General features: G+C 45.0%; 1 protein-coding gene across 5 annotated transcripts in view; it reads left to right on the top strand.

The window, feature by feature from the left end:
- The window catches only part of kaznb (kazrin, periplakin interacting protein b), a 150,419-nt gene that overhangs the window by 98,632 nt on the left and 24,647 nt on the right, over positions 1 to 27,140 (top strand). For 3 of the 5 annotated variants that reach the window (XR_004210001.1, XM_020483015.2, XM_031824851.1), the window contains exon 4: positions 19,198 to 19,293. Coding sequence is in view for 4 of the 5 variants with exons in the window: in XM_020483015.2 (XP_020338604.1) it covers positions 19,198 to 19,293 (96 nt within the window). In the remaining variant the exon portion in view is untranslated. Of the gene's footprint in view, positions 1 to 9,860; positions 9,940 to 19,197; positions 19,294 to 19,688; positions 22,651 to 27,140 lie in introns of those variants that run through there. The other 2 variants (XM_031824849.1, XM_031824850.1) reach the window with 2 other exon arrangements.

The raw sequence follows: 27,140 nt of genomic DNA, 5'->3' as shown, positions 1-27,140 counted from the left end.
AGGAACTTAAAACTTCCTACCCTCTCCACTACTGTCCCATCGATGTGGATAGGGGGGTTCTCCCTCTGCTGTTTCCTGAAGTCCACAATCATCTCCTTAGTTTTGTTGACGTTGAGTGTGAGGTTATTTTCCTGACACCACACTCCGAGGGCCCTCACCTCCTCCCTGTAGGCCGTCTCATCGTTGTTGGTAATCAAGCCTACCACTGTAGTGTTGTCCGCAAACTTGATGATTGAGTTGGAGGCGTGCATGGCTACGCAGTCGTGGGTGAACAGGATGTACAGGACAGGTCTCAGAACGCACCCTTGTGGGGCCCCAGTTTTGAGGATCAGCGGGGTGGAGATGTTGTTACCTACCCTCACCACCTGGGAGCGGCCCATCAGGAAGTCCAGTACCCAGTTGCACAGGGCGGGGTCGAGACCCAGGGTCTCGAGCTTGATGACAAGTTTGGAGGGTACTATGGTGTTAAATGCTGAGCTGTAGTCGATGAACAGCATTCTCACATAGGTATTCCTCTTGTCCAGATGGGTTAGGGCAGTGTGCAGTGTGGTTGAGATTGCATCGTCTGTGGACCTATTTGGGCGGTAAGCAAATTGGAGTGGGTCTAGGGTGTCAGGTAGGGTGGAGGTGATATGGTCCTTGACTAGTCTCTCAAAGCACTTCATGATGACGGAAGTGAGTGCTATGGGGCGGTAGTCGTTTAGCTCAGTTACCTTAGCTTTCTTGGGAACAGGAACAATGGTGGCCCTCTTGAAGCATGTGGGAACAGCAGACTGGGATAAGGATTGATTGAATATGTCCGTAAACACACCAGCCAGCTGGTCTGCGAATGCTCTGAGGGTGCGGCTGGGGTTGCCGTCTGAGCCTGCAGTCTTGCGAGGGTTAACACGTTTAAATGTTTTACTCACGTCGGCTGCAGTGAAGGAGAGTCCGCATGTTTTGGTTGCAGGCCGTGTCAGTGGCACTGTATTGTCCTCAAAGCGGGCAAAAAAGTTATTTAGTCTGCCTGGGAGCAAGACATCCTGGTCCGTGACGGGGCTGGTTTTCTTTTTGTAATCCGTGATTGACTGTAGACCCTGCCACATACCTCTTGTGTCTGAGCCGTTGAATTGCGACTCTACTTTGTCTCTATACTGACGCTTAGCTTGTTTGATTGCCTTGCGGAGGGAATAGCTACACTGTTTGTATTCGCTCATGTTTCCGGTCACCTTGCCCTGGTTAAAAGCAGTGGTTCGCGCTTTCAGTTTCACGCGAATGCTGCCATCAATCCACGGTTTCTGGTTTGGGAATGTTTTAATCGTTGCTATGGGAATGACATCTTCAATGCACGTTCTAATGAACTCGCTCACCTAATCAGCGTATTCGTCAATGTTGTTGTTGGACGCAGTGCGGAACATATCCCAGTCCACGTGATGGAAGCAGTCTTGGAGTGTGGAATCTGAATGGTCGGACCAGCGTTGAACAGACCTGAGTGCGGGGGAGCTTCTTGTTTTAGCTTCTGTCTGTAGGCAGGGAGCAACAAAATGGAGTCGTGGTCAGCTTTTCCGAAAGGAGGGCGTGGGAGGGCCTTATATGCGTTGTGGAAGTTAGAATAGCAATGATCCAAGGTTTTACCAGCCCTGGTTGCGCAATCGATATGCTGATACAATTTAGGGAGTCTTGTTTTCAGATTAGCCTTGTTAAAATCCCCAGCTACAATGAATGCAGCCTCAGAATATGTGGTTTCCAGTTTGCAAAGAGTCAAATAAAGTTCATTCAGAGCCATCGATGTGTCTGCTTGGGGGGGAATATATACGGCTGTGATAATCGAAGAGAATTCCCTTGGTTGATAATGCGGTCGTCATTTGATTGTGAGGAATTCTAAATCAGATGAACAGAAGGACTTGAGTTCCTTTATGTTGTTGTGACCACACCACGTCTCGTTAACCATAAGGCAAATGCCCCCGCCCCTCTTCTTACCAGAAAGATGTTTGTTTCTGTCGGCGCGATGCGTGAAGAAAACAACTGGCTGCACCGATTCCGTTAGCGTCTCTCGAGTGAGCCATGTTTCCGGGAAGCAAAGAACGTTACAGTCTCTGATGTCCCTCTGGAATGCTACCCTTGCTCGGATTTCATCAACCTTGTTGTCAAGAGACTGGACATTGGCGAGAAGTATGCTAGGGAGTGGTGTGCGATGTGCCTGTCTCCGGAGCCTGACCAGAAGACCGCTTCGTTTCCCTCTTTTACCACGTCTTTGTTTTGGGTCGCAGGCTGGGATCCATTCCGTTGTCCTGGGTGAAAGGCAGAACACAGGATCCGCTTCTGGAAAGTCATATTCCTGGTCGTACTGATGGTGAATTGACGTTGCTCTTATATTCAGTAGTTCTTCCCGACTGTATGTAATGAAACCTAAGATGACCTTGGGTACCAATGTAAGAAAAAACTAAAAACTGCATAGTTTCCTAGGAACGCGAAGCGAGGCGGCCATCTCTGTCGGTGCCGGAAGTACACATCCATGATGTTTGGACCATGATGTGGTGATGTGGACACCATGGATCTTGAAACTCTCAACCCGCTCCACTACAACCCCGTTGATGTTAATTGGGGCCTGTTCGGCCCAGCTTTTCCTGTAGTCCACAATCAGTTCCTTTGTCTTGATCACATTGAGGGAGAGGTTGTTGTCCTGGCACCACACTGCCAGTTCTCTGACCTCCTCCCTATAGGCTGTCTCATCATTGTCGGTGATCAGGCCTACCACTGTTGTCATCAGCAAACTTAATGATGGTTCTGGAGTCGTGTTTGGTCACGCAGTCGTGGGTGAACAGGGAGTACAGCAGGGGTACACACTAAGTACACACCCCTGAGGGGCCCCAGTGTTGCGGATCAACGTGGCAGACGGGTTGTTACCTACCCTCACCACCTGGCGGCGGCCCGTCAGGAAATTCAGGATCCAGTTGCAGAGGGAGGTGTTTAGTCCCAGGGTCTTTAACTTAGTGATGAGCTTTTTTGTGTAGGTACTATGGTGTTGAACGCTGAGCTGTAGTCATTGCGATTGAGATTGCGTAATCTATGGATCTGTTTGGGTAGTATGCGAATTGGAGTGGGTCTAGGGTATCCGGGAGGATGTTGTTGATGTGAGCCATGACTAGCCTTTCAAAGCACTTCATGGCCACCGACGTGAGTGCTACGGTAATCATTTAGGCAGGTTACCTTCGCTTCCCTGGGTACAGGGACTATGGTGGTCTGCTTGAAAAATGTAGATATTATAGACTCATTCAGGGAGAGGTTGAACATGTCAGTGAAGACTACCGAGAGCGTTATCCAACAGTCATCCAGAACAGCTGGTGCTCTCGTGCATGATTCAGTGTTTCTTGCCTCGAAGCAAGCATAAAAGGCATTTAGCTCGTCTGGTAGGCTCGCGTCACTGGGCAGCTTGCGTCTGGGTTTCCCTTTGTAGTCCGTAATAGTTTTCAAGCTCTGCCACATCCAACAAGTGTCAGAGCCGGTGTACTAGCATTCAGTCTTAATCCTGTATTGACGCTTTGCTTGTTTGATGGTTCGTCTGAGGGCATAGTGGGATTTCTTATAAGCGTCTGGATTAGTGTCCTGCTCCACAGTATAGTATGTAATTGTAACCCAGAAATTATTTTATATTGAGATAAAAGCATCTGCATTGGACCTTTAATTAATCCACGCATAAACTGCGTGTACAAAACATTGGGCACACCTGCTCTTTCCATTACATGGACTGACCAAGAGAATCCAGGTGAAAGCTCTGATCCTTATTCATTTCACTTGTTAAATCCACTTCAATCAGTTTAGGTGAAGGGGAGGAGACAGGTTAAAGAAGGATTTTTTTTTTGTTGCCTTGAGACAATTCAGACATGGATTGTAAAGGTGTGCCATTCAGAGGGAGAATGGACAATATACAAATGTAAGTGCCTTTGAACGGGATATGGTAGTAGGTGCCAGGCGCACCGGTTTGAGTGCGTCAAGATCTGCAACCCTACTGGGTTTTTGACGCTCAATAGTTTCCCGTGAGTATCAAGAATGGTCCACCACCCAAAGGATATCGAGCCAACTACACACAACTGTGGGAAGCATTGGAGTCAACATGGGCCAGCATCCATGTGGAATGCTTTCGACACCTTGTAGAGTCCAGGCCCCGACAAATTGAGGCTGTTCTGAGGGCAAAAGGGGGTGCATCTCAATATTAGGAAGGTGTACACTCAGTGTACATCTATGCTGTTAAGGTCATGTCACTTTTCCCAGAGAAGTGTATTTACATTCCTGTTTTGCGTTGTGTTATTAGCTGTGGGACCTCTCTGCTCACGTTCTGGCTCACTAAGGGACAGGCGATTTAAAATGTCAAGCTTCAGATGACCTTTCTCTATGGTTCCCCAGTTGGGGATCCCCAGTTGGACTCGTTCTGTCTTTCAGAGAGGAAAATCTTTCCCATCAGAGCAAATCACCATTGTTTACCATATTGCTAGAAGGAAAAATGCTTCTCAATCTCAACCCAGAAATGGACACGACTGTCATACTCCGTCAGTTGTTGACTGGCTCAGTTAACTAACCTCAGTGGACACTGGACTCTCCACATCAACAATACTTTATTAAATGAACGAGTCTGTGATTGACAGCGCATTATGATAATCTATCCCACCCATCATGGTGTTAAGACGGTTTATATCCATTATTGACATTAGAGGGTTTCCAGACAGTCCATTAGCTCAGCTAATTGGAAAGGTGGTGCTAGAATGGATGGCCCAGAGGCAAGCTCCTAGCTCCACACAGCCCTAGCCATCAGTGGGGTTTAAAATTATTTCTGCCCCGGCCTCAGATTACACAGCAGTAAAGTCTGCCTGTACTCTGCACTATGTGTGTCTCTAAACCCTATTCCCCAGTTTAACAGCTCAGGTGCCTGTGATCTGCCTCAGCAGCCCAACACAGTGGCTCAGGTTATCAGTGAGGGATGAGGCCTGGATGGACGGGTCTCAGCTGACCTTAATATTTCAACCTGCCACAATCGCCTCATGTTGTCAAGGTTGATGGGTCAATTGTCATACTTCCTACAGTCGTGACGGATTCGTGTTGGATTCATAAAGCTGGACATTATGGTCAGTGGGTTCATAATATTTGCTGGGAATTAACGGGGCTTCTCATCTGAATACTTGAAGGACCCTACATAGGATCCTAAGCATACAAAAAGAAACACCTGAATAAACAAGCTAGCACACAGGGACAAACTGCAAAGAAGTGAAGAGAATAAAGTGCCAGTGGATGAATCATTGAGGTATTTTTCGGTTGTATTCTATTCCTCAGAGCCTATGTGTGCCATGGCAACAGTTAGTCATGATGGGTGGTGGTTGAACTGCCATTTAGCTATATTAACAAAACCCAATCAGCATCAGTGATTGCTTTTCAAGGACACAGTAATCTAAAATACTAAAGATTACTAATCTTGAACAGAAATCTGTTGAAATTCCCACTATATTCTGCCTCCCCAGCTGTTCCAATCCAACCCCCCAAATTAAAACGTTGATGAGACTGCTGACATAAGACTGACCAAAATGAAAGAGAAGCTTACTGTTTGTCCAGCTTCACACATTCACACTGGGGTTTTGTGAGGGAAAATGGGCAATCTACCCCAGGCTCCACACACGTTGCTTTTCACCAGCTCCATCCTCATCTGTCCTCATCAACTGACATCATTAGAGCGAGATATAGTTTTGTTTATTGTTTATTTCACTTACTTCAGCAATATAAACATACACTGAACAAAAATATAAACGCAACATGGAACAATTTCTAAGATTTTACAAGTAAATCAGTCAATTGAAATAAATTCATTAGGCCCTAATCTATGGATTTCACATGACTAGGAATACAGATATGCATATGTTAATCACAGATACCTTAAAAAAAAGGTTGGGGTGTGGATCAGAAAACCTGTCAGTATCTGGTGTGACCAGCTTTTGCCTCATGCAGCGCATAGAGTTGATCAGGCGGTTGACACTGGCCTGTGGAATGTTGTCCCACTCCTCCTCAATGATGTGCGAAGTTTCTGGATATTGGCGGGAACTGGAACGCGCTGTCGTACACGTCGATCCAGAGCATCGCAAACAATGCTCAATGGGTGACATGTCTGGTGAGTGTGTAGGCCATGGAAGAACTGGGACATTTTCAGCTTCCAGGAATTTTGTACAGATCCTTGCGACATGGGGCTGTGCATTATCATGCTGTAACATGAGTTGACAAGGCGGAACATAAGGCGGCGGATGAATGGGACGACAATGGGCCTCGGGATCTCGTGTATCTCTGTACATTCCAATTGCCATTTATAAAATGCAGTGGTGTTCGTTGTCTGCAGCTTATGCCTGCCCATACCATAACCCCACCGCCACAATGGGGCACTCTGTTCACAACGTTGACATCAGCAAACCACTCGCCCACATGACACCATGAACACTGTCTTCCATCTGCCCGATACAGTTGAACCTGGGATTCATCCGTGAAGAGCACACTTCTCCAGCGTGCAAATGGCCAACGGTTACGACGCCAAACTGCAGTCGGGTCAAGACCCTGGTGAGGACGACGAGCATGCAGATGAGCTTCCCAGAGACGATTTCTGACAGTTTGTGCAGAAATTCTTCGGTTGTGCTAACCCACAGTTTCATCAGCTGTCTGGATGGCTCGTCAGACCATCCTGCAGATGAATACGCCAGGTATGGAGTTCCTGGGCTGGCATGGTCACACATGGTCTGCAGTTGTGAGGCCATTTGGACATGCTGCCATTTGGACATTGGAGGCAGCTTACGGTAGAGAAATTAACATTAAATTCTCAGGCAACAGCTCTGGTGGACATTCCTGCAGTCAGCATGCCAATTGCACAGTCCCTCAAAACTAGAGACATCTGTGGCATTGTGTTGTGTGACACAACTTCACATTTTAGAGTGACCTTTTATTGTCTCCTGCACAAGGTGCACCAGTGTAACGATTATGCTATTTAACCAGACCTGTGAGGTGGATGGATTATCTTGACAAAGGAGACATCCTCACTAACAGCGGTGTAAACAAATGTGTGCAAAGAAATTGAGAGAAATTAGCTTTTTGGGTGTATGGAATATTTCTGGTATCTTTTATTTTAGCTCATGAAACATGGGACCAACACTTTAAATGTTGCATTGATATTTTATTTGAATTGAATTGAGAGAGAGTGAGCAAGAGAAAGCGAGAGAAAGAGAAATAGCCAGAGAGACAGGAAGAGAGGGAGAGAGAAAGATATAGCGAGCGAAAGAGAGAGAGAGCGACAATGAATGTATTCTGATCAGTTTGATGTTATTTTAATGGTCCAAAAATGTGCTTTTCTTTCAAAAACAAGGACATTTCTAAGTGACCTCAAACTTTTGAACAGTAGTGTAGATGTATTGGGTGGGTCCCTGATGGGGCATGTTTGGAGGAGGTTTCCTCAGGGCAGACTGAGACTGGAGCTGTCTTCACATCCACACACAGCGCTTACAGCATCTAGGGCCCGTTGATCACAGCAGCCTTGAAGCAGCCTTTCAGACCTAATGCTCTCTGAATACAGCCACTATAGATGTGCTGTGTGTGTCGCCTGCGATTATGAATACAGATTCATACAGTCTATGTGTTCAGCTCCAGGCAGGCCAGAATGATCGAAGGCAGTAGCTTTTGATCTCGTATCCCTTTCAGTCAGGAGAAGGAGAACCCTGACTCACAGGTCAAGTGAAGAGTATACTTTCCAGTAAGGCTCAGTACACATAATGTAATACTTTCTTTGGAAATCAAAATATGAGGCTCTTAATCGGGATGCTTTGAGATGACACTATAGGGTGTTTAAAAGCCGTCCCTACAGCTTGATACTAAATGACCTCAGGCATGGAAGTCATCCCTTCCGATGGGGGAAGAGAGACGGGGGAAGGTTACCTCTGGTTTCACAGTCATCTCCCGGTCATTTTTAAAGCTGACAATTCTTGTTATCACAGCAGTCCCAATCACAGAGAAAATGGTTTCAATTCATCAATGCCATCTGTAGCATAGGCTTGCTAACGATACCTGTAAATTTGACCAAACTGCTGTGCTTATGGATCTCTGGGGGGGAAAAAGGGCTTCCTTTTCCTCTTGTCAGCATTCTGGGTGCTGGAATTTGGATGAGCTCCATGTGTCTCTGTGTCTGCCAGACAAAGTACCGCAGGAGGCTGTGAATGAGAGGCAGAGACTGGAGGGATTCTTTTCAATATTTCAACACCTATTACCACAAATGTCCATGTCTTTAACAACCTGAACCTGAAGAGGTATTTCGTCTAAAAGGTCACTTCTTCTAAAAGGTTCAAACCACAAAATAACTTTTGCGAATGTGTTCATTGATTTCGCCGTGACGTGACTGTGAAATTCTATTTAGAGAGCAATTCAAATGTTCTTGCATTGTGCCTGGTCAATATTACCGCGTGACAGAGAACAAATAAAATAATTAGAACACAGTGCTTCATTTTATTCTCAAGGGGGAGGAGACTTTAGCGCGTAGCAATTTTGGTTCTATTCTCCAGGGAACCATAACCCTCAGATGTGGTCCAGTTTAGACCCTCTAGTTAGTTGTGATGAAATAAGGTCCAGTTAATTGCAAGGGACTCTACTAGTAGCTGGCACCCTGCAGTCTCATAATGACCATCGTAATAACTGACCAACATGCAGAGCTAGCCCACTACTGGGACCAAGGTAATGACCTGACAATTATGTAGCCATTCGTGCTATTGGAAAATATGTTTTAAGTGGTGTGTCCTTGACGTCATTGTGTGTGTGTGTGTCTTAGTCACCTGAATGGCACTCTGTACATGTAACCAGGAGCATGTTACTGTAGAGCACTCAGCCGCGGCACAGGGATATTTGTAGGGTGTGGTGATGTGATTCCAGAGCAGCATCAGGTGATTGTATTCTCTTTTTCCTTGGGGATGATTGATAATGGAGCGCAGTGAATGTCTGTGTAATAATGGGTTAGGTGAGGAGAGGCAGAGAGGAGCTGTCTGCAGGACGCTGATAGTTGTCTCTTAATTCTGCCGGGGGAAAAACCTGCAGGATGATGCATAGCCTGCTGCCTATTTGTATCCTCTGTTCCTGACTAGCATTTAGAGTTGGTGTTTTTAAACAGATTTTTTTAGATGGGTGACCTCTGTTCTTCTCTCAGAGGTGGTTTGAGCCTGCACGGCTCGCCACAGAGTCAAGTGTTCTGAGTGAAAAAGGGACAGGATATGAGACCATTCATCCATGTCAGAGATCTATGAATGTCAGAAGAATTAGCGGTGACAGGAAGCACATGGATTGTTTGAAGAGAACCAGACACGGGGTGGAAACTGATGACCCAGGTGGCTCTGAGGGATTAGGAGAGGTCACTTCATGTTCACCCAGGATTGTAATAGAGCATAGATTGTATAGAGCACATCTCCCTCTGTAACAGACAGCCTACTCTGTCCAGGCCCCAGAGGCTCCAGTGGATGAGAATCCACATGGCACCACAGAGAGCCTATCAGAGCTCGGAATGACACCCTACTGGTGAGCCTCTGCCCACTCTGCCTGAAGAGGTGCCTGCCATCAGGCATCCTGTATGCTCTCAGGCAAATCTCACTATTAACTCATGGCTGTTTACTCTAGCTATGACTATGCATGACTGCATTTCCTGGTAGTTGTTGGGAAAGCTTTTTTTCATTACAAATGGCCTGTGATATGAATGCGTTATTGGGGAATGAGCCGAATGAATAATCATGCTTATTATTACAATGAATCATTTCATACATGACGTTAGCAATAGAGAGAGACAGAGAAATAGTACATGACATGTATTTTTCCTTTGGTTGACAGGGCGGTCAATCGCCTGCTGTATGCACTCCTGTGATTCCTGACATCCTCGGGCAGTCATTTGGGTTAGTGGGAGCCCCACCACGGGTTTGTCTCATTATTTACCTAACCTTTGACCTCTCACGGCTAGAGTTTGACCAGCTAGAGAGGAAGGCTATCCCTATGACCTATTCCCTGCACACCTGCACTTTCTAGCACAGATGACACACATACAGAGATGTACCACTGGAGTGACCGATCAGGATGTTTCTCCTAGGTTGAGGAAGGGACTCAACTGAATATTCAAATAGGGAATAGTTTTCATGGTTCTCTGTTTACTTATTCATCTCTATGTTGATTTACACCCAAAGACAGACAGCTCCTGCATAAAGCCTCTCTTTCTCTCTCTCTCTCTCTCTCTCTCTCTCTCTCTCTCTCTCTCTCCTCTCTCTCTCTCTCTCTCTCTCTCTCTCTCTCTCTCTCGCTCTCGCTCTCAGTCAGGGCTTATTCAGATTGAAGAGAGTTGTAGCAGAGGCATTGCAACAAAATGTCATTAACTTTACTATTTACATTATCAACATAATGTCACGTGCCAAGAGAGGGTTTGGGGACATGAGCGATGGACATTCTTGCTCTGTAGCTCAAATTTAGTGGCCCTTTTTTGGTACTTCAGATTATCACAGGTGTCTGTAATTATCTCTGGCCTTATGTGTGGCCTTATCACATGTAAAATGTATGAAATAATTAAATAAGATGATTTTAAAATGTAACAATAATAATATGACAAAGCTGTAAGACACCCATGGACTTTTTCCACATCTTGTTATGTTACAGCCTGAATTTAAAATGGATTACATTTAGATTTGTGTGTCACTGGCTTACACACAATACCCCATAATGTCAAAGTGGAATTATGTTTTTATTATTTATTTTTTTACAAATGAAAAATGAAAAGCTGAAATGTCCTGAGTAAATAACTATTCAACCATTTTGTTATGTCAAGCCTAAATAAGTTCAGGAGTAAAAATCACATAAGTCACATAATAAGTTGCATGTACAATAATCGTGAATTTCAAACACATATTCAACCACAAAGACCAGGGAGGATATCCAATGCCTCGCAAAAAAAGGGCACCTATTGGTAGATATTGAATATCCCTTTGAGCATGGTGAAGTTATTCATTACACTTTGGATGGTGTTTCAATACACTCAGTCACTACAAAGATACAGGCGTCCTTCCTAACTCAGTTGCCGGAGAGGAAGGAAACCGCTGAGGAATTTCCCCATGAGGCCAATGGTGACTTTAAAGAAATTAATGGCTGTGACAGGAGTAAACGGAGGATGGTTCACTTTGTAGTTACTCCACAATACTAAGCTAATTGACAGAGTGAAAAGAAGGAAGCCTGTACAGAATAAAAATATTCCAAAACATGCATCCTGTTTGCAACAACTTACCAAAGTAATACTGCAAAAAATGTGGCAACGCAATTAACTTTTTGTCCTCAATCTAAAGTTCTATGTTTGGGGCAAATCCAATAAAACACATTGCTGATGACCACTCTCCATATTTTCAAGCATAGTGGTGGCTGCATCATGTAATGGGTATGCTTGTAATCGTTAAGGACTGGGGTTTTTTTCAGGATAAAAATAAACTTATTGGAACTAAGCACAGGCAAAATCCTAGAGGAAAACCTGGTTCAGTCTGCCTTCTCCAAACACTGGGAGATAAATTCACCTTTCAGCAAGACAATAACCTAAAACACAAGGCCAAATCTACGCTGGGGTTGCTTACCAAGAAGTCAGTGTAATGTACCTGAGTGGCCAAGTTACAGTTTTGATTTAAATCTGCCTGAAAATCTATGGCAAGACTTAAAAATGGTTATCTAACAATGATCAACAACCAATTTGACGGAGCTTGAAGAATTTTGAAAAGAATAAGGGGCAAATAGTGTACAATTTACGTGTGCAAAGCTCTTAAAGACATACCCAGAAAGACTCTTAAGAGCTGTAACCGCTACCAAACATGTATTGACTCAGTATTGACAGTGTGAATACTTATGTCAATGAGATATTTCTGTATTTCATTTTCAATACATTTGTAAAGAATTCTAAAAACATGCTTTCACTTTTTCAGTTTAAGGTATTGTGTCTATATGGTTGAGAAAAAAATCTATTTAATCCATTTTGAATTCAGTCTGAATTCAGTAAAACCATCACTTTTGGCCATGTATTATGATGACATTTTGTAAAGTTTTTGTTCGTTTTTGTCTTCAGCAAACTTTTTTTCGGACGTTTGTGCACACAGAAAATGTCTACGCCCCTTCGTCGGTGATTGGTCAACAGTAGGGATTCTTCAATAAAGTGTGTGTTGTCATTCAACAAGAGACTAATCGTTTTCAGCAACAACAAAAATGGTTAGATTTGAAATTGTGTGACTAAGATCTCCTCTGCAAAAACATCAGATATCTTGAGTTATTTTACTCAGATTAATTCCTACTCTTTTGAGGAAGCGTGTACTGGCTATGGCAAATCAAGATGGACAAACCGTACTATTGGCGTTTTTTTTCAAGTTTTTCAAGCGAAGGTCTTTTAAGGGAGTATTCCTTGAGAAAAAAATGTGTGCACACACTAATGGATGAAAAAACCCTTGCCGAGACTAAAAATAACAAAAACATCACAAAATGTCATCATAATAAACTACATGACCAAAACTACGCTATATACACTACCGTTCAAAGTTTGGTGTCACTTAGAAATGTCCTTGTTTTTGAAAGACAAGCACATTTTCTGTCCATTAAAATAACATGATCAATTAGCCTTTTAAAATGATCAACTTGGATTAGCTAACACAACGTGCCATTTCCAGCTACAATAGTAATTTACAACATTATTTCTGATCAATTTGACGTGATTTTAATGGACAAATGTGATTTTCTTTCAAAAACAAGGATATTTCTAAGTGACCCCAAACTTTTGAACTGCAGCATATACAAAAGTATGTGGACACCCCTATAATTTAGTGGATTCGGCTATTTCAGCTACACCCGTTGCTGACAGGTGTCTAAAATCGTGCACACAGCCACGCAATCTCCATAGACAAACATTGGCAGTAGAATTACCTTACTGAAGAGCTCAGTGATTTTCAATGTGTCACCGCCATAGGATGCCACTGTCACGACTTCCACCGAAGGTGGCTCCTCTCCCTGTTCGGGCGGCGGTCGTCGTCACCGGTCTACTAGCTGCCACCGATCCCTTTTCTTTTTTGTTTGGTTTTGTCTGTCTTGTGCTCACCTGTGTCTAGTTTAGGCTAATCAGTGGGTATTTAATCTTGCCCTACCCGCTAGGTTTTGTGCGGGATTGTTTGTGTTACTGTCGTTGGTTTGGATTGCGTTTGTTTTTTCTGTTAAACAGGTGTATTTTACGGGACTGTTTTCCCGCACATTAGTTTAGTCAGAGGAGTGTGTTTCCTCCGTTTTCGACTGGACTACGTTCCTGTTTCTTAGTGGTTGCGGTTGTGGTCCTGTACCTGTTCTGTTGATGGACTTGTAAATAAACGCCCTTCTTGGACTTCTTGCTCTCCTGCGCCTGACTCCACACCCACCTCTCCTAGGGAGAATCTGACAGCCACCTTTCTAACAAGTCAGTAAAATGTATGCCCTGCTAGAGCTGCCCCGGTAAACTGGAAGTGCTGTTATTGTGAACTGGAAATATCTTGGAGCAACAACGGCTCAGCCGTGAAGTGGTAGGCCACACAAGCTCACAGAAAGGGGCCGCCAAGGGCTGAAGCGCGCAGAAGGTAAAAATAGTCTGTCCTCGGTTGCAACACTCACTACCGAGTTCCGAATTGCCTCTGGACGCAACATCAACAGAAGAATTGTTCGTCAGGAGCTTCATGAAATGGGTTTCCGTGTCCGAGCAGCCGCACACAAGCCTAAGATCACCATGCGCAATGCCAAGCTTTGGCTGGAGTTGTGTAAAGCTTACCACCATTGGTCTCTGAAGCAGTGGAAACGTGTTCTGTGGAGTGATGAATCACGCTTCACCATCTGGCAGTCCGACGGATGAATCTTGGTTTGACGGATGCCAGAAGAACGATACCTGCCCGAATGCCTAGTGTAAACTGTAAAGTTTGGTGGACGAAGACCCTTTTCTGTGTCAGCATGACAATGCCCCGGTGCACAAAGCGAGGTCTAGTGGAAAGCCTTCCCAGAAGAGTGGAGGCTGTTATAGCAGCAAAGGGGGGACTGACTCCATATTAATGCCCATGATTTTGGAATGAGATGTTCGACAAGCAGGTGACCACACACTTTTGGTAATGTTGTGTATATACACAAACTGTTCCGAATATTTTCGGATGGGAAGCGTGCCGAGTTCAGCTAGGCACCAGCAGAACCGGAGTGTGCTGAAGGCTTTAGTCTCAGTGCCGACCCCTCTCTTCATTATCCCCCGCTAAGGAACGCAGCCACCCAGCCGGCCAGCATGGAGCCTGAGGCTATGTTGCCTGCTTCCCTGCCTGTTACCCAATCTCCATATTAAAGACCCAGGGAAAGGTCAGCAGGCAGGGAAGTGAGGGGGAAGAATAACACCACAACAACATCCCGGAGAGAAAGCGATGGGAGGGGAAGGAAGGGGACGTCAATGAACTGGAAAAATACCATAAGGCCACAAAAGTAAAACTGACCAAACCTGCAGACTAGGAGAAGAGTGTGTGAATGACTTCAGGTTTTTTTCTGGATAAAAAAATTGTTTTGGTGGTGGTAGGTCTGTGGCGGTCATGAAATGTTGTCAGTCGGTTATTGTCATGCCAAAGACTGCCGGTCTCATGGTAACTAACCGTTAATTAACATAAACATGTTTAGCATCTCCTTGCCTCCACACATACAAGCCGCTGAGGCACGCCTTTGGAACATCGACATTTAAAAAAAGTTGAATCAATCTATTATTTATTTTAGGCAGGTCTAAAGAAACATACGGTCTGCCTGTGCTCCATGCCATAGACTGTAGACTTTAGCAGACAAGATATGCTTATAAGTCCTGTGACATTATTTTATGTTATGTGATTTTAAAGTACGAAGCATATAATTGAACTTAGCTGAATAAAATAGAAAGGATATTTTTCCCATTCTGGAGCGTTTGAAGTGGCTATGTTAATCAGAAAGGCCAGTTATTTGGCAACTTTAGTTGCGATTGATACAAGCCTTAGAATGTCTTAGAAATCCAAACGTATATGGGCTGCATGATGCAACTATAGGCTATTGATGATTTGAAAAAGTCGCTTGCTCTCTGTTCCTTGCCTCAGGCTGCACACGCTGGTCTCTCACCAAGTGATCATATTTTCACCCATCAGACTATTCTCAATTTAATCTTGTCTTTACTAATATGTAAAATTTGTTTCTATTTAAAATGGTCCATTATGAAATGGACAGGAACAGGTGCAGGAACAGGAATAGGTGCAGGAACAGGAACAGGTGCAGGAACAGGTGCAGGAACAGGTACAGGAACAGGTACTGGTGCAGTTGCAGGAACCGGAATAGGAACAGGTACAGGTGCAGGAACCGGTGCGGGAACAGGTGCAGGAACAGGAACAGGTGCAGGAACAGGAACAGGTGCAGGATTAGGTGCAGGAACAGGAACAGGTACAGGTGCAGCAACAGGAACAGGTACTGGTGCAGGAACAGGAACAGGTGCAGGAACAGGTGCAGGATTAGGTGCAGGAACAGGAACAGGTACAGGTGCAGCAACAGGTACTGGTACAGGTGCAGCAACAGGTACTGGTGCAGGAACAGGTACTGGTGCAGGAACAGGTGCAGGAACAGGTGCAGGTGCGGGAACAGGAACAGGTGCGGGAACAGGAACAGGTGCGGGAACAGGAACAGGTGCAGGATTAGGTGCAGGAACAGGTGCAGGAACAGGAACAGGTGCAGGAACTGGTACAGGTACAGGTGCAACAACAGGAACAGGTACTGGTGCAGGAACAGGTGCAGGAACAGGTGCAGGAACAGGTACAGGAACAGGTACAGGATTAGGTGCAGGAACAGGTGCAGGAACAGGTACAGGTACAGGTGCAGCAACAGGTACTGGTGCAGGAACAGGGGCAGGAACAGGGGCAGGAACAGGTGCAGGAACAGGGGCAGGAGAAAAAAAGACATCCTCCATTTGCACTGAAATAAGGAATAGAGGCCACTTTCCCGCCGGTTCGTTTTTTTCTCTCATGTCAGGTTGACTACTCCAGCTATTTAATAAAACTGATGACAGCCCCTCTCTCTGTGTGCCCGAGAAAGGAATGCAGGAGAGAAGGGAGGAGATAGAAACGCACAGTGGTGAGATATACCGCAACAGCCCTAGGTGGTGGGTGTGGCAGGGGGCGCGGTCAACCTGTAATTATTATTATTATTATTAATGGCAGAAAAAAAACACCTGGGTTGTGTCCAGTTGGAGATGAGGTACAGCACTGCAGATGGTTAAAAGGAGCCAATGGAAAGAGAGATGTTTAAAACTCTGAACCCTGAAGGTCAGGCCTATGGCTACTAGACTGGCCAATGTGATGATATTGTACTGCATATAAACACATGTCATTTCATTAGTGAGGAGGCTTTGGTCACCCTCACAAAGTTAGAACACTGAATTATAGGGTCTCTATGGCTTTGGTAGCTCTTCGTAATAGTTGAGATATGAATTTTGATTTGTCCCACCCTGTCTTTTCATTGTTGTACACCAGCTATAGCTCCAGTATGTTACCAGCCTGGGAATGTTTTTTTCTCAGAACTCAAACACGTGTATTCTTTAACGAGAAGAACCACAGATCAATATCAGGGTCCTAAAGCCATCTTCTGAGGAAATGATTTCACTTTTTGTTGTTTTGGGTCCTGCTCTAGAAAATGACTCGATGGCACAATAGGGATATTGCTGCCTCCTCTCCTGTGAAAATGTTTTTATTTTATATCCCCTCATAGCAGAAGGAGGGAGAGGAGGAGGAGGTGGTGGTGAAGGAAGAGGAGGAAGGAGTGGGGGAGGATGGGAGAGGATGGTATAATTAAGCAATAAGCCCCGAGGAGGTGTGGTAAATGGCCAGTATACCAGGCTACGGTATACGCTGAGTGCCTGGATACAGCCCTTAGAAGTGGTATATTGGCCATATACCACAAACCCCCCAAGGTGTCTTATTGCTATTATAAACTGATTACCAATGTAATTAGAACAGTAAAAGGTAATTTTCTGTCATACCCGTTGAATATTGTCTGATATACCACAGCTTTCAGACAATCAACATCCAGGACCCAAATTACCCAGCTTATAATGAGAGTTATCTGGTGCTGTCCTCTGTTCATTTTTTGGAGGTGGAAATGACATGAGTTAATGAAAACCAAACTATCAGTGGAGAGAAGTAGAGTAGTGCAGAGGGCAGCAGATGAGGCTTTACCAGTAGAGCTCATCACACACAGCAGAGGTCTATTAGACCCAGTAGTCCTTTCCTGCAGCCAAGTGACCAAATCGCCCTCTAGTGGTCTCATGGGTGGAATTGTATTAATATTTTGTATTATTTAATAATTAATCTTTTTTTAATTTTTTATTAACACAGAAAATACAGTGTTTCTATGTCAAACAATTGTTATATTTCAGTCTTCTGTGATATATATCAAGTGTAATATTGGGATGCAAACTCAAAATTGAATACATTTCAACTCAAAATCTGACATGCTACTGGTGTCTTCTTTTTTTAAGCCCATAACCATGTGTATGAGGTGTATACTTTTGTTTCAAAGTAGATTTGTTTAAGACTACCTACACTCAGCAAAAAAAATAAACGGCCCTTTTTCAGGACCCTGTCTTTCAAAGATAATTCGTAAAAATCCAAATAACTTTACAGATCTTCATTGTAAAGGGTTTAAACACTGTTTCCCATGCTTGTTCAATGAACCATAAACAATTAATGAACATGCACCTGTGGAACGGTTGTTAAGACACTAACGGCTTACAGACGGTAGGCAATTAAGGTCACAGTTATGAAAACTTAAGACATTAAAGAGGCCTTTCTAGTGACTCTGATGGTCGGATTTGCGTTTATCGTTGAAGGAATGAGCATTTCACCGAGGCCTGTACTCTGGAGCCGGATCGATTTTGGAGGTGGAGGTTCCGTCATGGTCTGGGGCGGTGTGTCGCAGCATCATCGGACTGAGCTTGTTGTCATTGCAGGAAATCTCAATGCTGTGCGTTACAGGGAAGACATCCTCCTCCCTCATGTGGTACCCTTCCTGCAGGCTCATCCTGACATGACCCTCCAGCATGACAATGCCACAGCCATACTGCTCGTTCTGTGCGTGATTTCCTGCAAGACAGGAAATCTGACAGTGTTCTGCCATGGCCAGCGAAGAGCCCGGATCTTAATCCCATTGATTACGTCTGGGACCTGTTGGATTGGAGGGTGGGGGCTAGGTCCATCCCCCCCCCCAGAAATGTCTGGGAACTTGCAGGTGCCTTGGTGGAAGAGTGGGGTAACATCTCACAGCAAGAACTGGCAAATCTGGTGCAGTCCATGAGGAGGAGACGCACTACAGGTCTTAATGCAGCTGGTGGCCACACCAGATACTAACTGTTACTTTTGACCCCCCCCCCCCCCCCCCTTTATTCAGGGACACATTATTCCATTTCTGTTCGTCACATGTCTGTGAAACTTGTTCAGTTTGTCTCAGTTGTTGAATCCTGTTATGTTAATACACATATTTACTCATGTTAAGTTGGCTGAAAATCAACACAGTTGACAGTGAGAGGACGTTTCTTTTTTTGCCAAGTTTATAAACACTCGGAGTGACCCTGATTCAGCCCACTGCAGTAAAAGGTTAAACCACTGTACTAGACGCAAAATGTCTTGAGAGAGAGAGAGAGAGAGAGAATTGAAACAGGGGACAGTCTGAATGAAAAAGGGATATTTTTCCCCAAATTGTGAAACAAGCGAAAATCGATTAGCCATATTGTTAATTAGAATATTACCTGTCAAACTTAACTGCATCTATAAAGGCTCTGCCAATTCCAAAGTTGTTTGTTTTTGAAAGCCTCTCAGCTGTGTGTGTAGGGGGTGACGTCACACGTTTAATGCAAACTCAGTGACTCTTTCTCTCTCTTTTCTCACTCTTTCTGCTTTCTCTTTTCTCACTCTGTGGCACACGCCGGACGACGCACACACACACAGTACACATATTCATTACTTGTATGCGTCATGTTAGTTACCCCTGGCTGTGTAAACCTAAATAGCAACTGTCCTGCCTTAGAAAGACATCTTCCTGAAATGATTTGTCTTCAACATAACACTGTTGCTAGTCTCTTTTATTGGTCTGATGTCATGTGTTCTATTGTGTTGTCTCTGACAGATCATAGGCAGAAGTCGGTGGTGAGCGAGATCTGTTACCAGACAGAGATCTCCAGCCTCATGGACTTTGGCACCCCAGACTCCTCGCTCGACAAAGGTAGGGTGTTGCCTTGGAAATACAGGGTGTTGCCTTGGTGATGGAAGGAAGTGTGTGCACGGTGATTGATCCCGGGAGTTAAGACTGAGACACAGACCTGTCAGCTGGGTGCACACAGACCGGAGCAGAGGCCTGTGATGTGGAAGAGTCTGTCTTGTCTGTCTGTCTGTGTCTGTCTGTCTGTCTGTCTGTCTGTCTGTCTGTCTGTCTGTCTGTCTGTCTGTCTGTCTGTCTGTCTGTCTGTCTGTCTGTCTGTCTGTCTGTCTGTCTGTCTGTCTGTCTGTCTGTCTGTCTGTCTGTCTGTCTGTCTGTCTGTCTGTCTGTCTGTCTGTCTGTCTGTCTGTCTGTCTGTCTGTCTGTCTGTCTGTCTGTCTGTCTGTCTGTCTGTCTGTCTGTCTGTCTGTCTGTCTGTCTGTCTGTCTGTCTGTCTGTCTGTCTGTCTGTCTGTCTGTCTGGGAGAACAATCTGATAATATGTCTGACTGGATCCAGGGCCTTAAAGGACTTACAGCAGACTGTGTTATATACTATAGGCAAGTATATGGCGCACAGGGTTAATCATCTGCTTGGTATTGTACTGTATACACCCAATTCTGTGCTGGGACCCAATACTGTATGAGTTACAGAGAAACATTGATAGGAGAGCTGAATGGGGAGAGAGGGGCAGATGTAACCTCTTCACATTGTATTGCTGAATAGACAAGAGTGTTATTGATGATCATCATTGTTGTATTGTGCCGATGCCTATTTGTGCCCTAATCACTGCCTTCAGTTTGAGTTAAATGGCATCTCATTTTCCCTCCAAAGATGTCTCTGAATAAAGGCTCTCTGTCTTTGTTGTGATCTGTAATGATATTGGCCACTAAGGAAGAACAGTATAAAGAGTATTGATCACCTGAAGCTTGTTGATGAATCTGTAAGTCTCGAGGACATTTCATTTTCTCCTGCTTAATCACTCCCATTATTCTTTACCACGTTGCCAGAAAGCCACAAGTGTTGCCCGGAATTGTAATTTTCATCTTTTCATCAGATACAGCCCCTTGAAGCAGCAGAAGTGCACTCTCAGGCCATTAAATTAGCCTCATGACATTTCCATCAGCCCTGGACAGAGGTAGTATCTGTCTAGAGTCACTCCTCCCCTTCTCCATCCCTCCTTCATCCCTCTCTTCTTCCCCTCCCTTCTTCCCCTCCCAGCTAATGTCTTAATGCCGGTCTTTCTCAGCTCTCCATCAACATTCTTCTGTGCTGATAATGCAGAGCGACAGATCAACTGGTGCGGCTGGAGAACAGGGGGAGCGGAGAGAGGGAGAGAGAGGGGGAGAGAGAGGGGGAGAGCGAGCATGAGTTATTACACAGATAAATGGACTTTTCCTAGCTTATGTAATTATGCTTGGATCGATGACACAGAGATTCAGTGAGTTGAGCCCTGAAATCAAGGACAGCCACATGAGTAGTGAAAAGACTGAGGATGAGGGACTGAGAAAGGATGAAGACAAAAGAGCAGTGACATGAGAAGGGTAACCACGAGTAAAGATATCAGTAAAATGATTCCGGCTGCACTGAAATGAAAGGCTGTAACAATGGGCTGTATCTCAGGAATGCGCGTCACACTCACAGCCCTAAATGGGCGGCGAACGAATAAGAATGAATACGAATGAATAACACATGAATGACACATGAATGACACATGACTGTGATTCTTGAGCAGTCAGTCAGGCGCTCAGTCCGTGATTGACAGATCCATTTGCCTCAGTTGACAAGCATCTGGATTGATGGTATACTTGTCCTCATGCCTACAACACCGAGGTAACACTCTCTCTCTCTCTCTCCCACTCATACGTGTATTCTATATTTGAGACACACAGTTATTCTGTATTACTACTACAGGCTTGGCAGGGGGAAATAGCCCTGTATTCGCCAAGCAATTCAATTCTCTGATGGAATCAAAAGACATTTCAAAGCTGTTTTTGAGGATGAAGAAAGTTGCTTGTTTACCGTGTTAGCGTCGGTCCAACACTTTCCGTTGATACAAACAGCAGATTTCCCCTGATTTGATCTCTCGGGAAGCCTGAAACATAAACAATTATTTTGTTTTTCCCGGTTATGATAAGGCAACACATCGCTACTAAGCTACATTATTTCAGTCATTTAAATGGCCTGTTGGAAGTCTTGCAGATGTCCTACCCCCGCCCAGGGTCCACCTCTTCCAACCAAGACTGGTCTTACCTCTGCTCCCCTAGTACTTGGCTGCACCCGCTGCCCCCTGTCCCTATTCCTGTCCCTGGGCCTGAGGCTAAAACTCTAACTCGATTAGCTCTGTGATTGTGTCCACACTCATCCAGCCCTGCATCTGACAGCCAGTCCCTTGAGCCCTGGGACTGGGAGAAACCACAGCACTTCCTGGGTTGAGGTCTCACACTAACAACCCCAGTGCTGTGGCTGCAATTGTTTTGGTTTACCTTCATTTATGACCCCGGAAAACATTGCAGGCCTCGTCATGCTGCAGGCTATAGAGTGACAAAGTCCAAACATTTGTGCGTGGCCGGGATAGGTTACATGATCAGGGGAAAACTCCTATCCCTAGTTTCTTGAGTACTGTGTATTATTTCCAGGCCAGGCGTCCTATATAAACATGTGAACACGCTCTGGTGTGACTTATGGTCAAATTGTCCATAAGGGCAGTGTGTTCCATAGGGGTGCTGTTCTCTGTGCGGTAGGTGATCTCTTCAGTAGAGTACATTATGTCCTGTGAAAGAGAGATCTCTTAGTCACTGTGTCGTTCAGCTCGCTGCCATTAGGTAGAAGTGCTATAGCAGTGACTCATCTGCCTTACCACCTGAGGCTCCAGGTACGCCCTCCCTCGGTTGAGAGAGAGAGAAAGAGCAGTAATCATGTCAGTGCACACTGGTCCACCTCCCTACAGCAGCAGCTGGAAGGGGTTAAAAAGAGGAGGGGCGAGAGAGGTTTGGAATGGAAACGGCCTCTGGGTGTGTACCAGAACAGGTAGAGAAAAGGGGAGGAGAGAGAGAATAAGCCAATGACAGAGCGAGAGACAGGGAGATAGCGAGGAGAGTACAGACATGGAGAGTACAGACAAAACAGGCTCCCTCTCTCAGGGGAACACTTCCTAGTAACCTGGCTGGGTGGAGCCAATGGCCAGAGCTGGGAGCGGCTGAGCGAGAGGCTGCTGTGGTGTGGTGTGTTCACTACGGTGTCTTTCTGAATGGTGTTTGTCTGAGTTGGGCTCCTCTGCTATGCGAACACACACCAGCACTGACCGTGGAGCCCAGCGGAGCCTGTGCTGTGGAGGACGAGGAGGAGGAGGACATGAGGTCCGACAGGGAGGAGGGGACATCCGGTGAGTGAGAGAGGGAACGAGGGAAGAAAGAGTAGTGGGTTTAGATGATTGTAGAGGGTTGGTTTAGGCCAGAGCTCTGTTTCTACGGTAGAGGCGTGTGTGAATTCATGAGTTTTGTTTTCACGTGTACTCACACTGTATTTATGAGAAGGAATTGGAATGATTCATGTAAACTCATTATCACCGTGTAACTAAATAAACATCTCGTCATTCGGCATTATTAGTAATATATTTACATAATATGTTACTATACATAATGTTACTATATATGGAAAGGTTGTGTGAGCAACACACTATTGACTGTAAATTAAAGTTGTTTGGTGTGTAATTTTTGAAAAAACATTTCTTGGTAGTCGGTCCGCAACACAATTTTGTTTATTTGTTTTACATATAAACAAATGAGGTTGATCTGGATCTGACATGTACGTTGGTTAATATGTTAATCTCTTAATCTGACATAAGCATATGAAACTCCTGGAGTGAGTCTAGTCTGGGGAATTAAGGGAGATATTTGGTGATGAGCAGCTCAGTCAACATAGCACAAATAGCCTACGTATTTGAGAGATGAGTCCGGCATATCAATAGACATAGCACTGACCTCGTCCACATATTCCTATGGAAAAACGATGGCACGTGAAGCTGGAAGTATTTGGATTTGAAGCGTACCATATTGCTGAATGGCGCAAAAATATCACTAAGGATTATGGGGAAAGTAGTCATAACTAGCAAAGGGTCATGGTCGATGTAGTCATTTTCATCCTGCCTGACAGAGTCAACTTGGTTTTAATGTCTATGAACCTGATGCTAGCCTACTGTTAAACCGTTGCAGAAGGTTAGTTTGAAACCTCAGCGTTACCTAGAACCTAGCCAGGTCAACATTGGGAAATGAAATGGACAGCAAATATTAACTATGGTAACTATGGTAACTATGGTAACTATGGTAACTATGGTATTAACTATGGTATATATTAACTATGGTATATTAACTATGGTATATTAATACCATAGTACTATGGTACTATGGTATTAACTATGGTCATCTCTTTCGAGTGACGATCAGTTCAGTTATATAGAGAGCATGCCGGCATGGTGACTCTCTTTGTCAGATCTCACTTGAATGGTGGCAAAGTTAATAAGTACCCCATCTAGTCTCGATATTATATGACCACGATCCTTCCACCTGAAAGTAAAACATGAATGGGCTACCATCACAACAACCCATCACAACTCGCTGAGGCTCGATTGGATTACCCCATGAGAAAAAGTGGACTGTACATACATGATGAAAATGTTATATGATTGTAAAACTATCTTCATAATCTTGTGCGACCGCGTCATTTTGTCATCGTGAAAAAAGGCCCTCCGACATGGAACGTAGTTTGGAATTCAACGTGTATTCACTTAGAATTTCATGACTAAATTGATAGTTCATACATAGTGTGAGCACAATCCTCCATCTCCATCCTCCGTCCTCCGCTCCGTCAACCCCGTAGACATTGGTCAGCCACTCCATCTCCACCAGTCAGAATGGATAACTGTTGAACTTTCAAATAATTCACTGTGGGGGGGGGGGGGGGTCAAACTGGATCATAATAAACACATTTTATGAGCCCCTATTGTGGTGATTGTAATTTACATAGGCTTTCTATAGCAGACCAGGGCTTTTGGCATCGCTAGGTTGCTAGTAGCCCACCAGCTGAGCATGTGACTTCACGCTGCAAACCGAACACTGGGGGCCCAGGGCCATATCCCAATGCTCTGGAATTGGAGTCATTTTATGTCTGGAGTTCTGTAGGTCCTACGAGTACTATCCAATCAGCATATTTCCCCAGCGTTCCCCCTAGAATTCATCCGCCCACCTTGACATTTGATGTGTTTGGCATTTTGATAGGAAATGGCAACCCACGGACACACCTACACTTCCATTAATGCAGGTGTTATCTGAGAGATCCTCCAACTGGAACCCTGGTAGACACGGCCTCTGTTGCAGTGACATGGTCCTTACTGCGTACACACTAGACTGCGTTTGTCTAGTGTGTGTGTGTGCGCGCGTGCGCGTGTTTGAGGAGATGAGTCCGAGGATGATCCCGTTGGTTGTGTTGCGTGACTCCTCCATACCCAGAGGTTCCTTTCCAAATTGAGAAGAGATAATGGGTGAGCCGTTGCAGCCAGATGGCACTATCAGAGACGGTCTCACACGCTGCTCCCGCAGCAGCTCACAGCAGGCCTTCATGATGGCATGCTCTGCAGTCCTTGACCAGTGGCCAGTCCACCTGGCTGGACCAGTCCAATGTGTTACAGCTCCATAGCGAGTGGAGGGCACAAGAAGGATGCACCGCCATTGGTTCTATCTTCCCGGGATATTCATGCGTTGGTCACTGCATTTCAACTCCGTCTCGGTGAAATATCCTCAACGGGGATGATACTGGCTTGTGGCCATACTGAACAATAATGGGACAGGGTTCAGTATAGTCTCATTGGGCAAGTCTCTTGTTCGGTGTGTTCAGTCAGAGTCGGACCATGTACAGCGATATCATGTCATCGAACGAAGCCAGCTATGTTTCGATAGATTATTGGCGTTGTTGCGGTTGATAACTAGACTCTAGGCAGTCTGAACTGAGCGGCCTTACCAGGTTCCTGCTGCTCTTCCAGCAGCACATCCCTGGCAGTGGGCCTAATCTTCCCATAATAAAAGTGTGAATCAATTACTACTATCTCCAGTTGGCATGCCTACACTGACCTCCGTTGTAATGTAAACTCACAGCAATTAATTCATGGCAGCTGTTCTCTATAGATATACCAACAGGGGCATGGATAAGCATGTGCACACAAACACACGTATGCACACGCTCACACACACACACACACACACACACACCTCTTTGTGGGTTCAGGCGTGCAGATTTACACACACAGACTTAGAAATGTTCACTAGAGCTTCCGAACGGAATATGGGCCTCATATACAGTAAAATCATAGCCGTTGTTGCCATGGTAAGAAAGAAGCACAAGTGAGGCGTAAACGGTTAACATATATGGAAGGAAACCCAGGGTCCACTCTCTAGCGCATTGTTTACGTTGCGCAGTGGATGTTGTGGTTAAGTAAGGTTGAGAGCCAGTGTCGATGTATAATTCATGTTCACATACATTATAGAAGGGCCATGTAATATCCTGAGTGGGAAACGAACCTGCTGGTACTTATGTGCAGCCAGGTGCTATTCAGGGATCAACCAGTGACGGCTCATGTTGTGTTGTTTTCTGTTGCGTTGTGTGGTGTTATATTCTCTCACCCACTCACGCTCATCCCTGGCCCTATCAATGGCTTAGGTACTAAGACAGCCCACAGGCTATCCAACCAACATGACTGACTATTGTAGAGAATCCCAACAAAGAGTTGTGGAGCAGGTTTAAAACAGCCACTAATCTCCCTGCTGCCTCCCACCCGCCAAAACTCCTCCTCGGATCCGAAACCCATCATTGACTGAATGAATGTGGTTGCTATTTTTGATGCAACCATTTCTATTGGCCTTCCTGTATCATTTCTTGTTGATTCGATGTTATCCTCTTATGTAATGCCTGATATTTGGTTCATCCTCTTGACTTGAGATGTGAACCAAATGCTCTTAATTTTCATGGAGATTACAGGATGTCTCTTTAGAGACTGCTCTCATCAAGTCGCTCTGAACAGCCATTTTGTGATTCCTTCGACATGGTCTTATAATAGTCCTTTTAGATCGGGTTGTTTCATGGGAAATGAAATGAATAGATTCTGAGTGGATAGTACGGCCATTCAAAGTGATGAGTGAAGGACCTCCGTGACCAGTAGAATCCTGTCTGTATATCCTCCCAGCAGAGAGAGGGAGGGGGGTTTGTCTTAGGAACACGCTGGCTATTAATAAGAAGGGCTCTATCTCAACCACACCCACACTTCTGTTTGACTATGAAGGATCGCTAGGCTCATATCATCTGCATGAGGAGTTGGATGAGGAGCAGCGGCCGATCTGTCATCCCCTCACGGCGATACACAGTACAGCCCTCCTTTCCTGGGAATCGTCTCCTCTACGCGGTAATGATCAGAGATGCAGAGCGCACCAGGCAGCCACGCACACTCGCATTAGTACGCACGCACGCAAGCGCACGTTCTCACACATACACACACATACCGATACAGACATCCAAGCATCACGTGACTCCTCCGTCACACAAATAGAGCGGTTGGGAGTCTGGGGATGGAGGAGAGACAAAGAGACATGGATGCACAGATGCTCTGTGGCCTGGAGCAGACTATAAGATGTAATATATTCAGAACCATCGCCAGCTACTAAAACCTCACTGTAGGCATCCAAGCAACTTCATGAACCCCAGTAATGAAATACTAAATTAATCTAATTGAAAATTGGCTTCAGAAGTAAGGAGATGTCAAAGTGGAGGAAGCTTGGCCAGTCAGGTGACTACTGAATAGTTGTGTCATGAGAGGTCAGCGAGCCAGAG

This window comes from Oncorhynchus kisutch, linkage group LG5 (genome assembly GCF_002021735.2).
Source record: "Oncorhynchus kisutch isolate 150728-3 linkage group LG5, Okis_V2, whole genome shotgun sequence".
Classification (NCBI taxonomy): Eukaryota; Metazoa; Chordata; class Actinopteri; order Salmoniformes; family Salmonidae; genus Oncorhynchus; species Oncorhynchus kisutch.
Note: the sequence above shows the minus strand (reverse complement) of the source record. Positions and strands in the feature narration are given on the sequence as shown.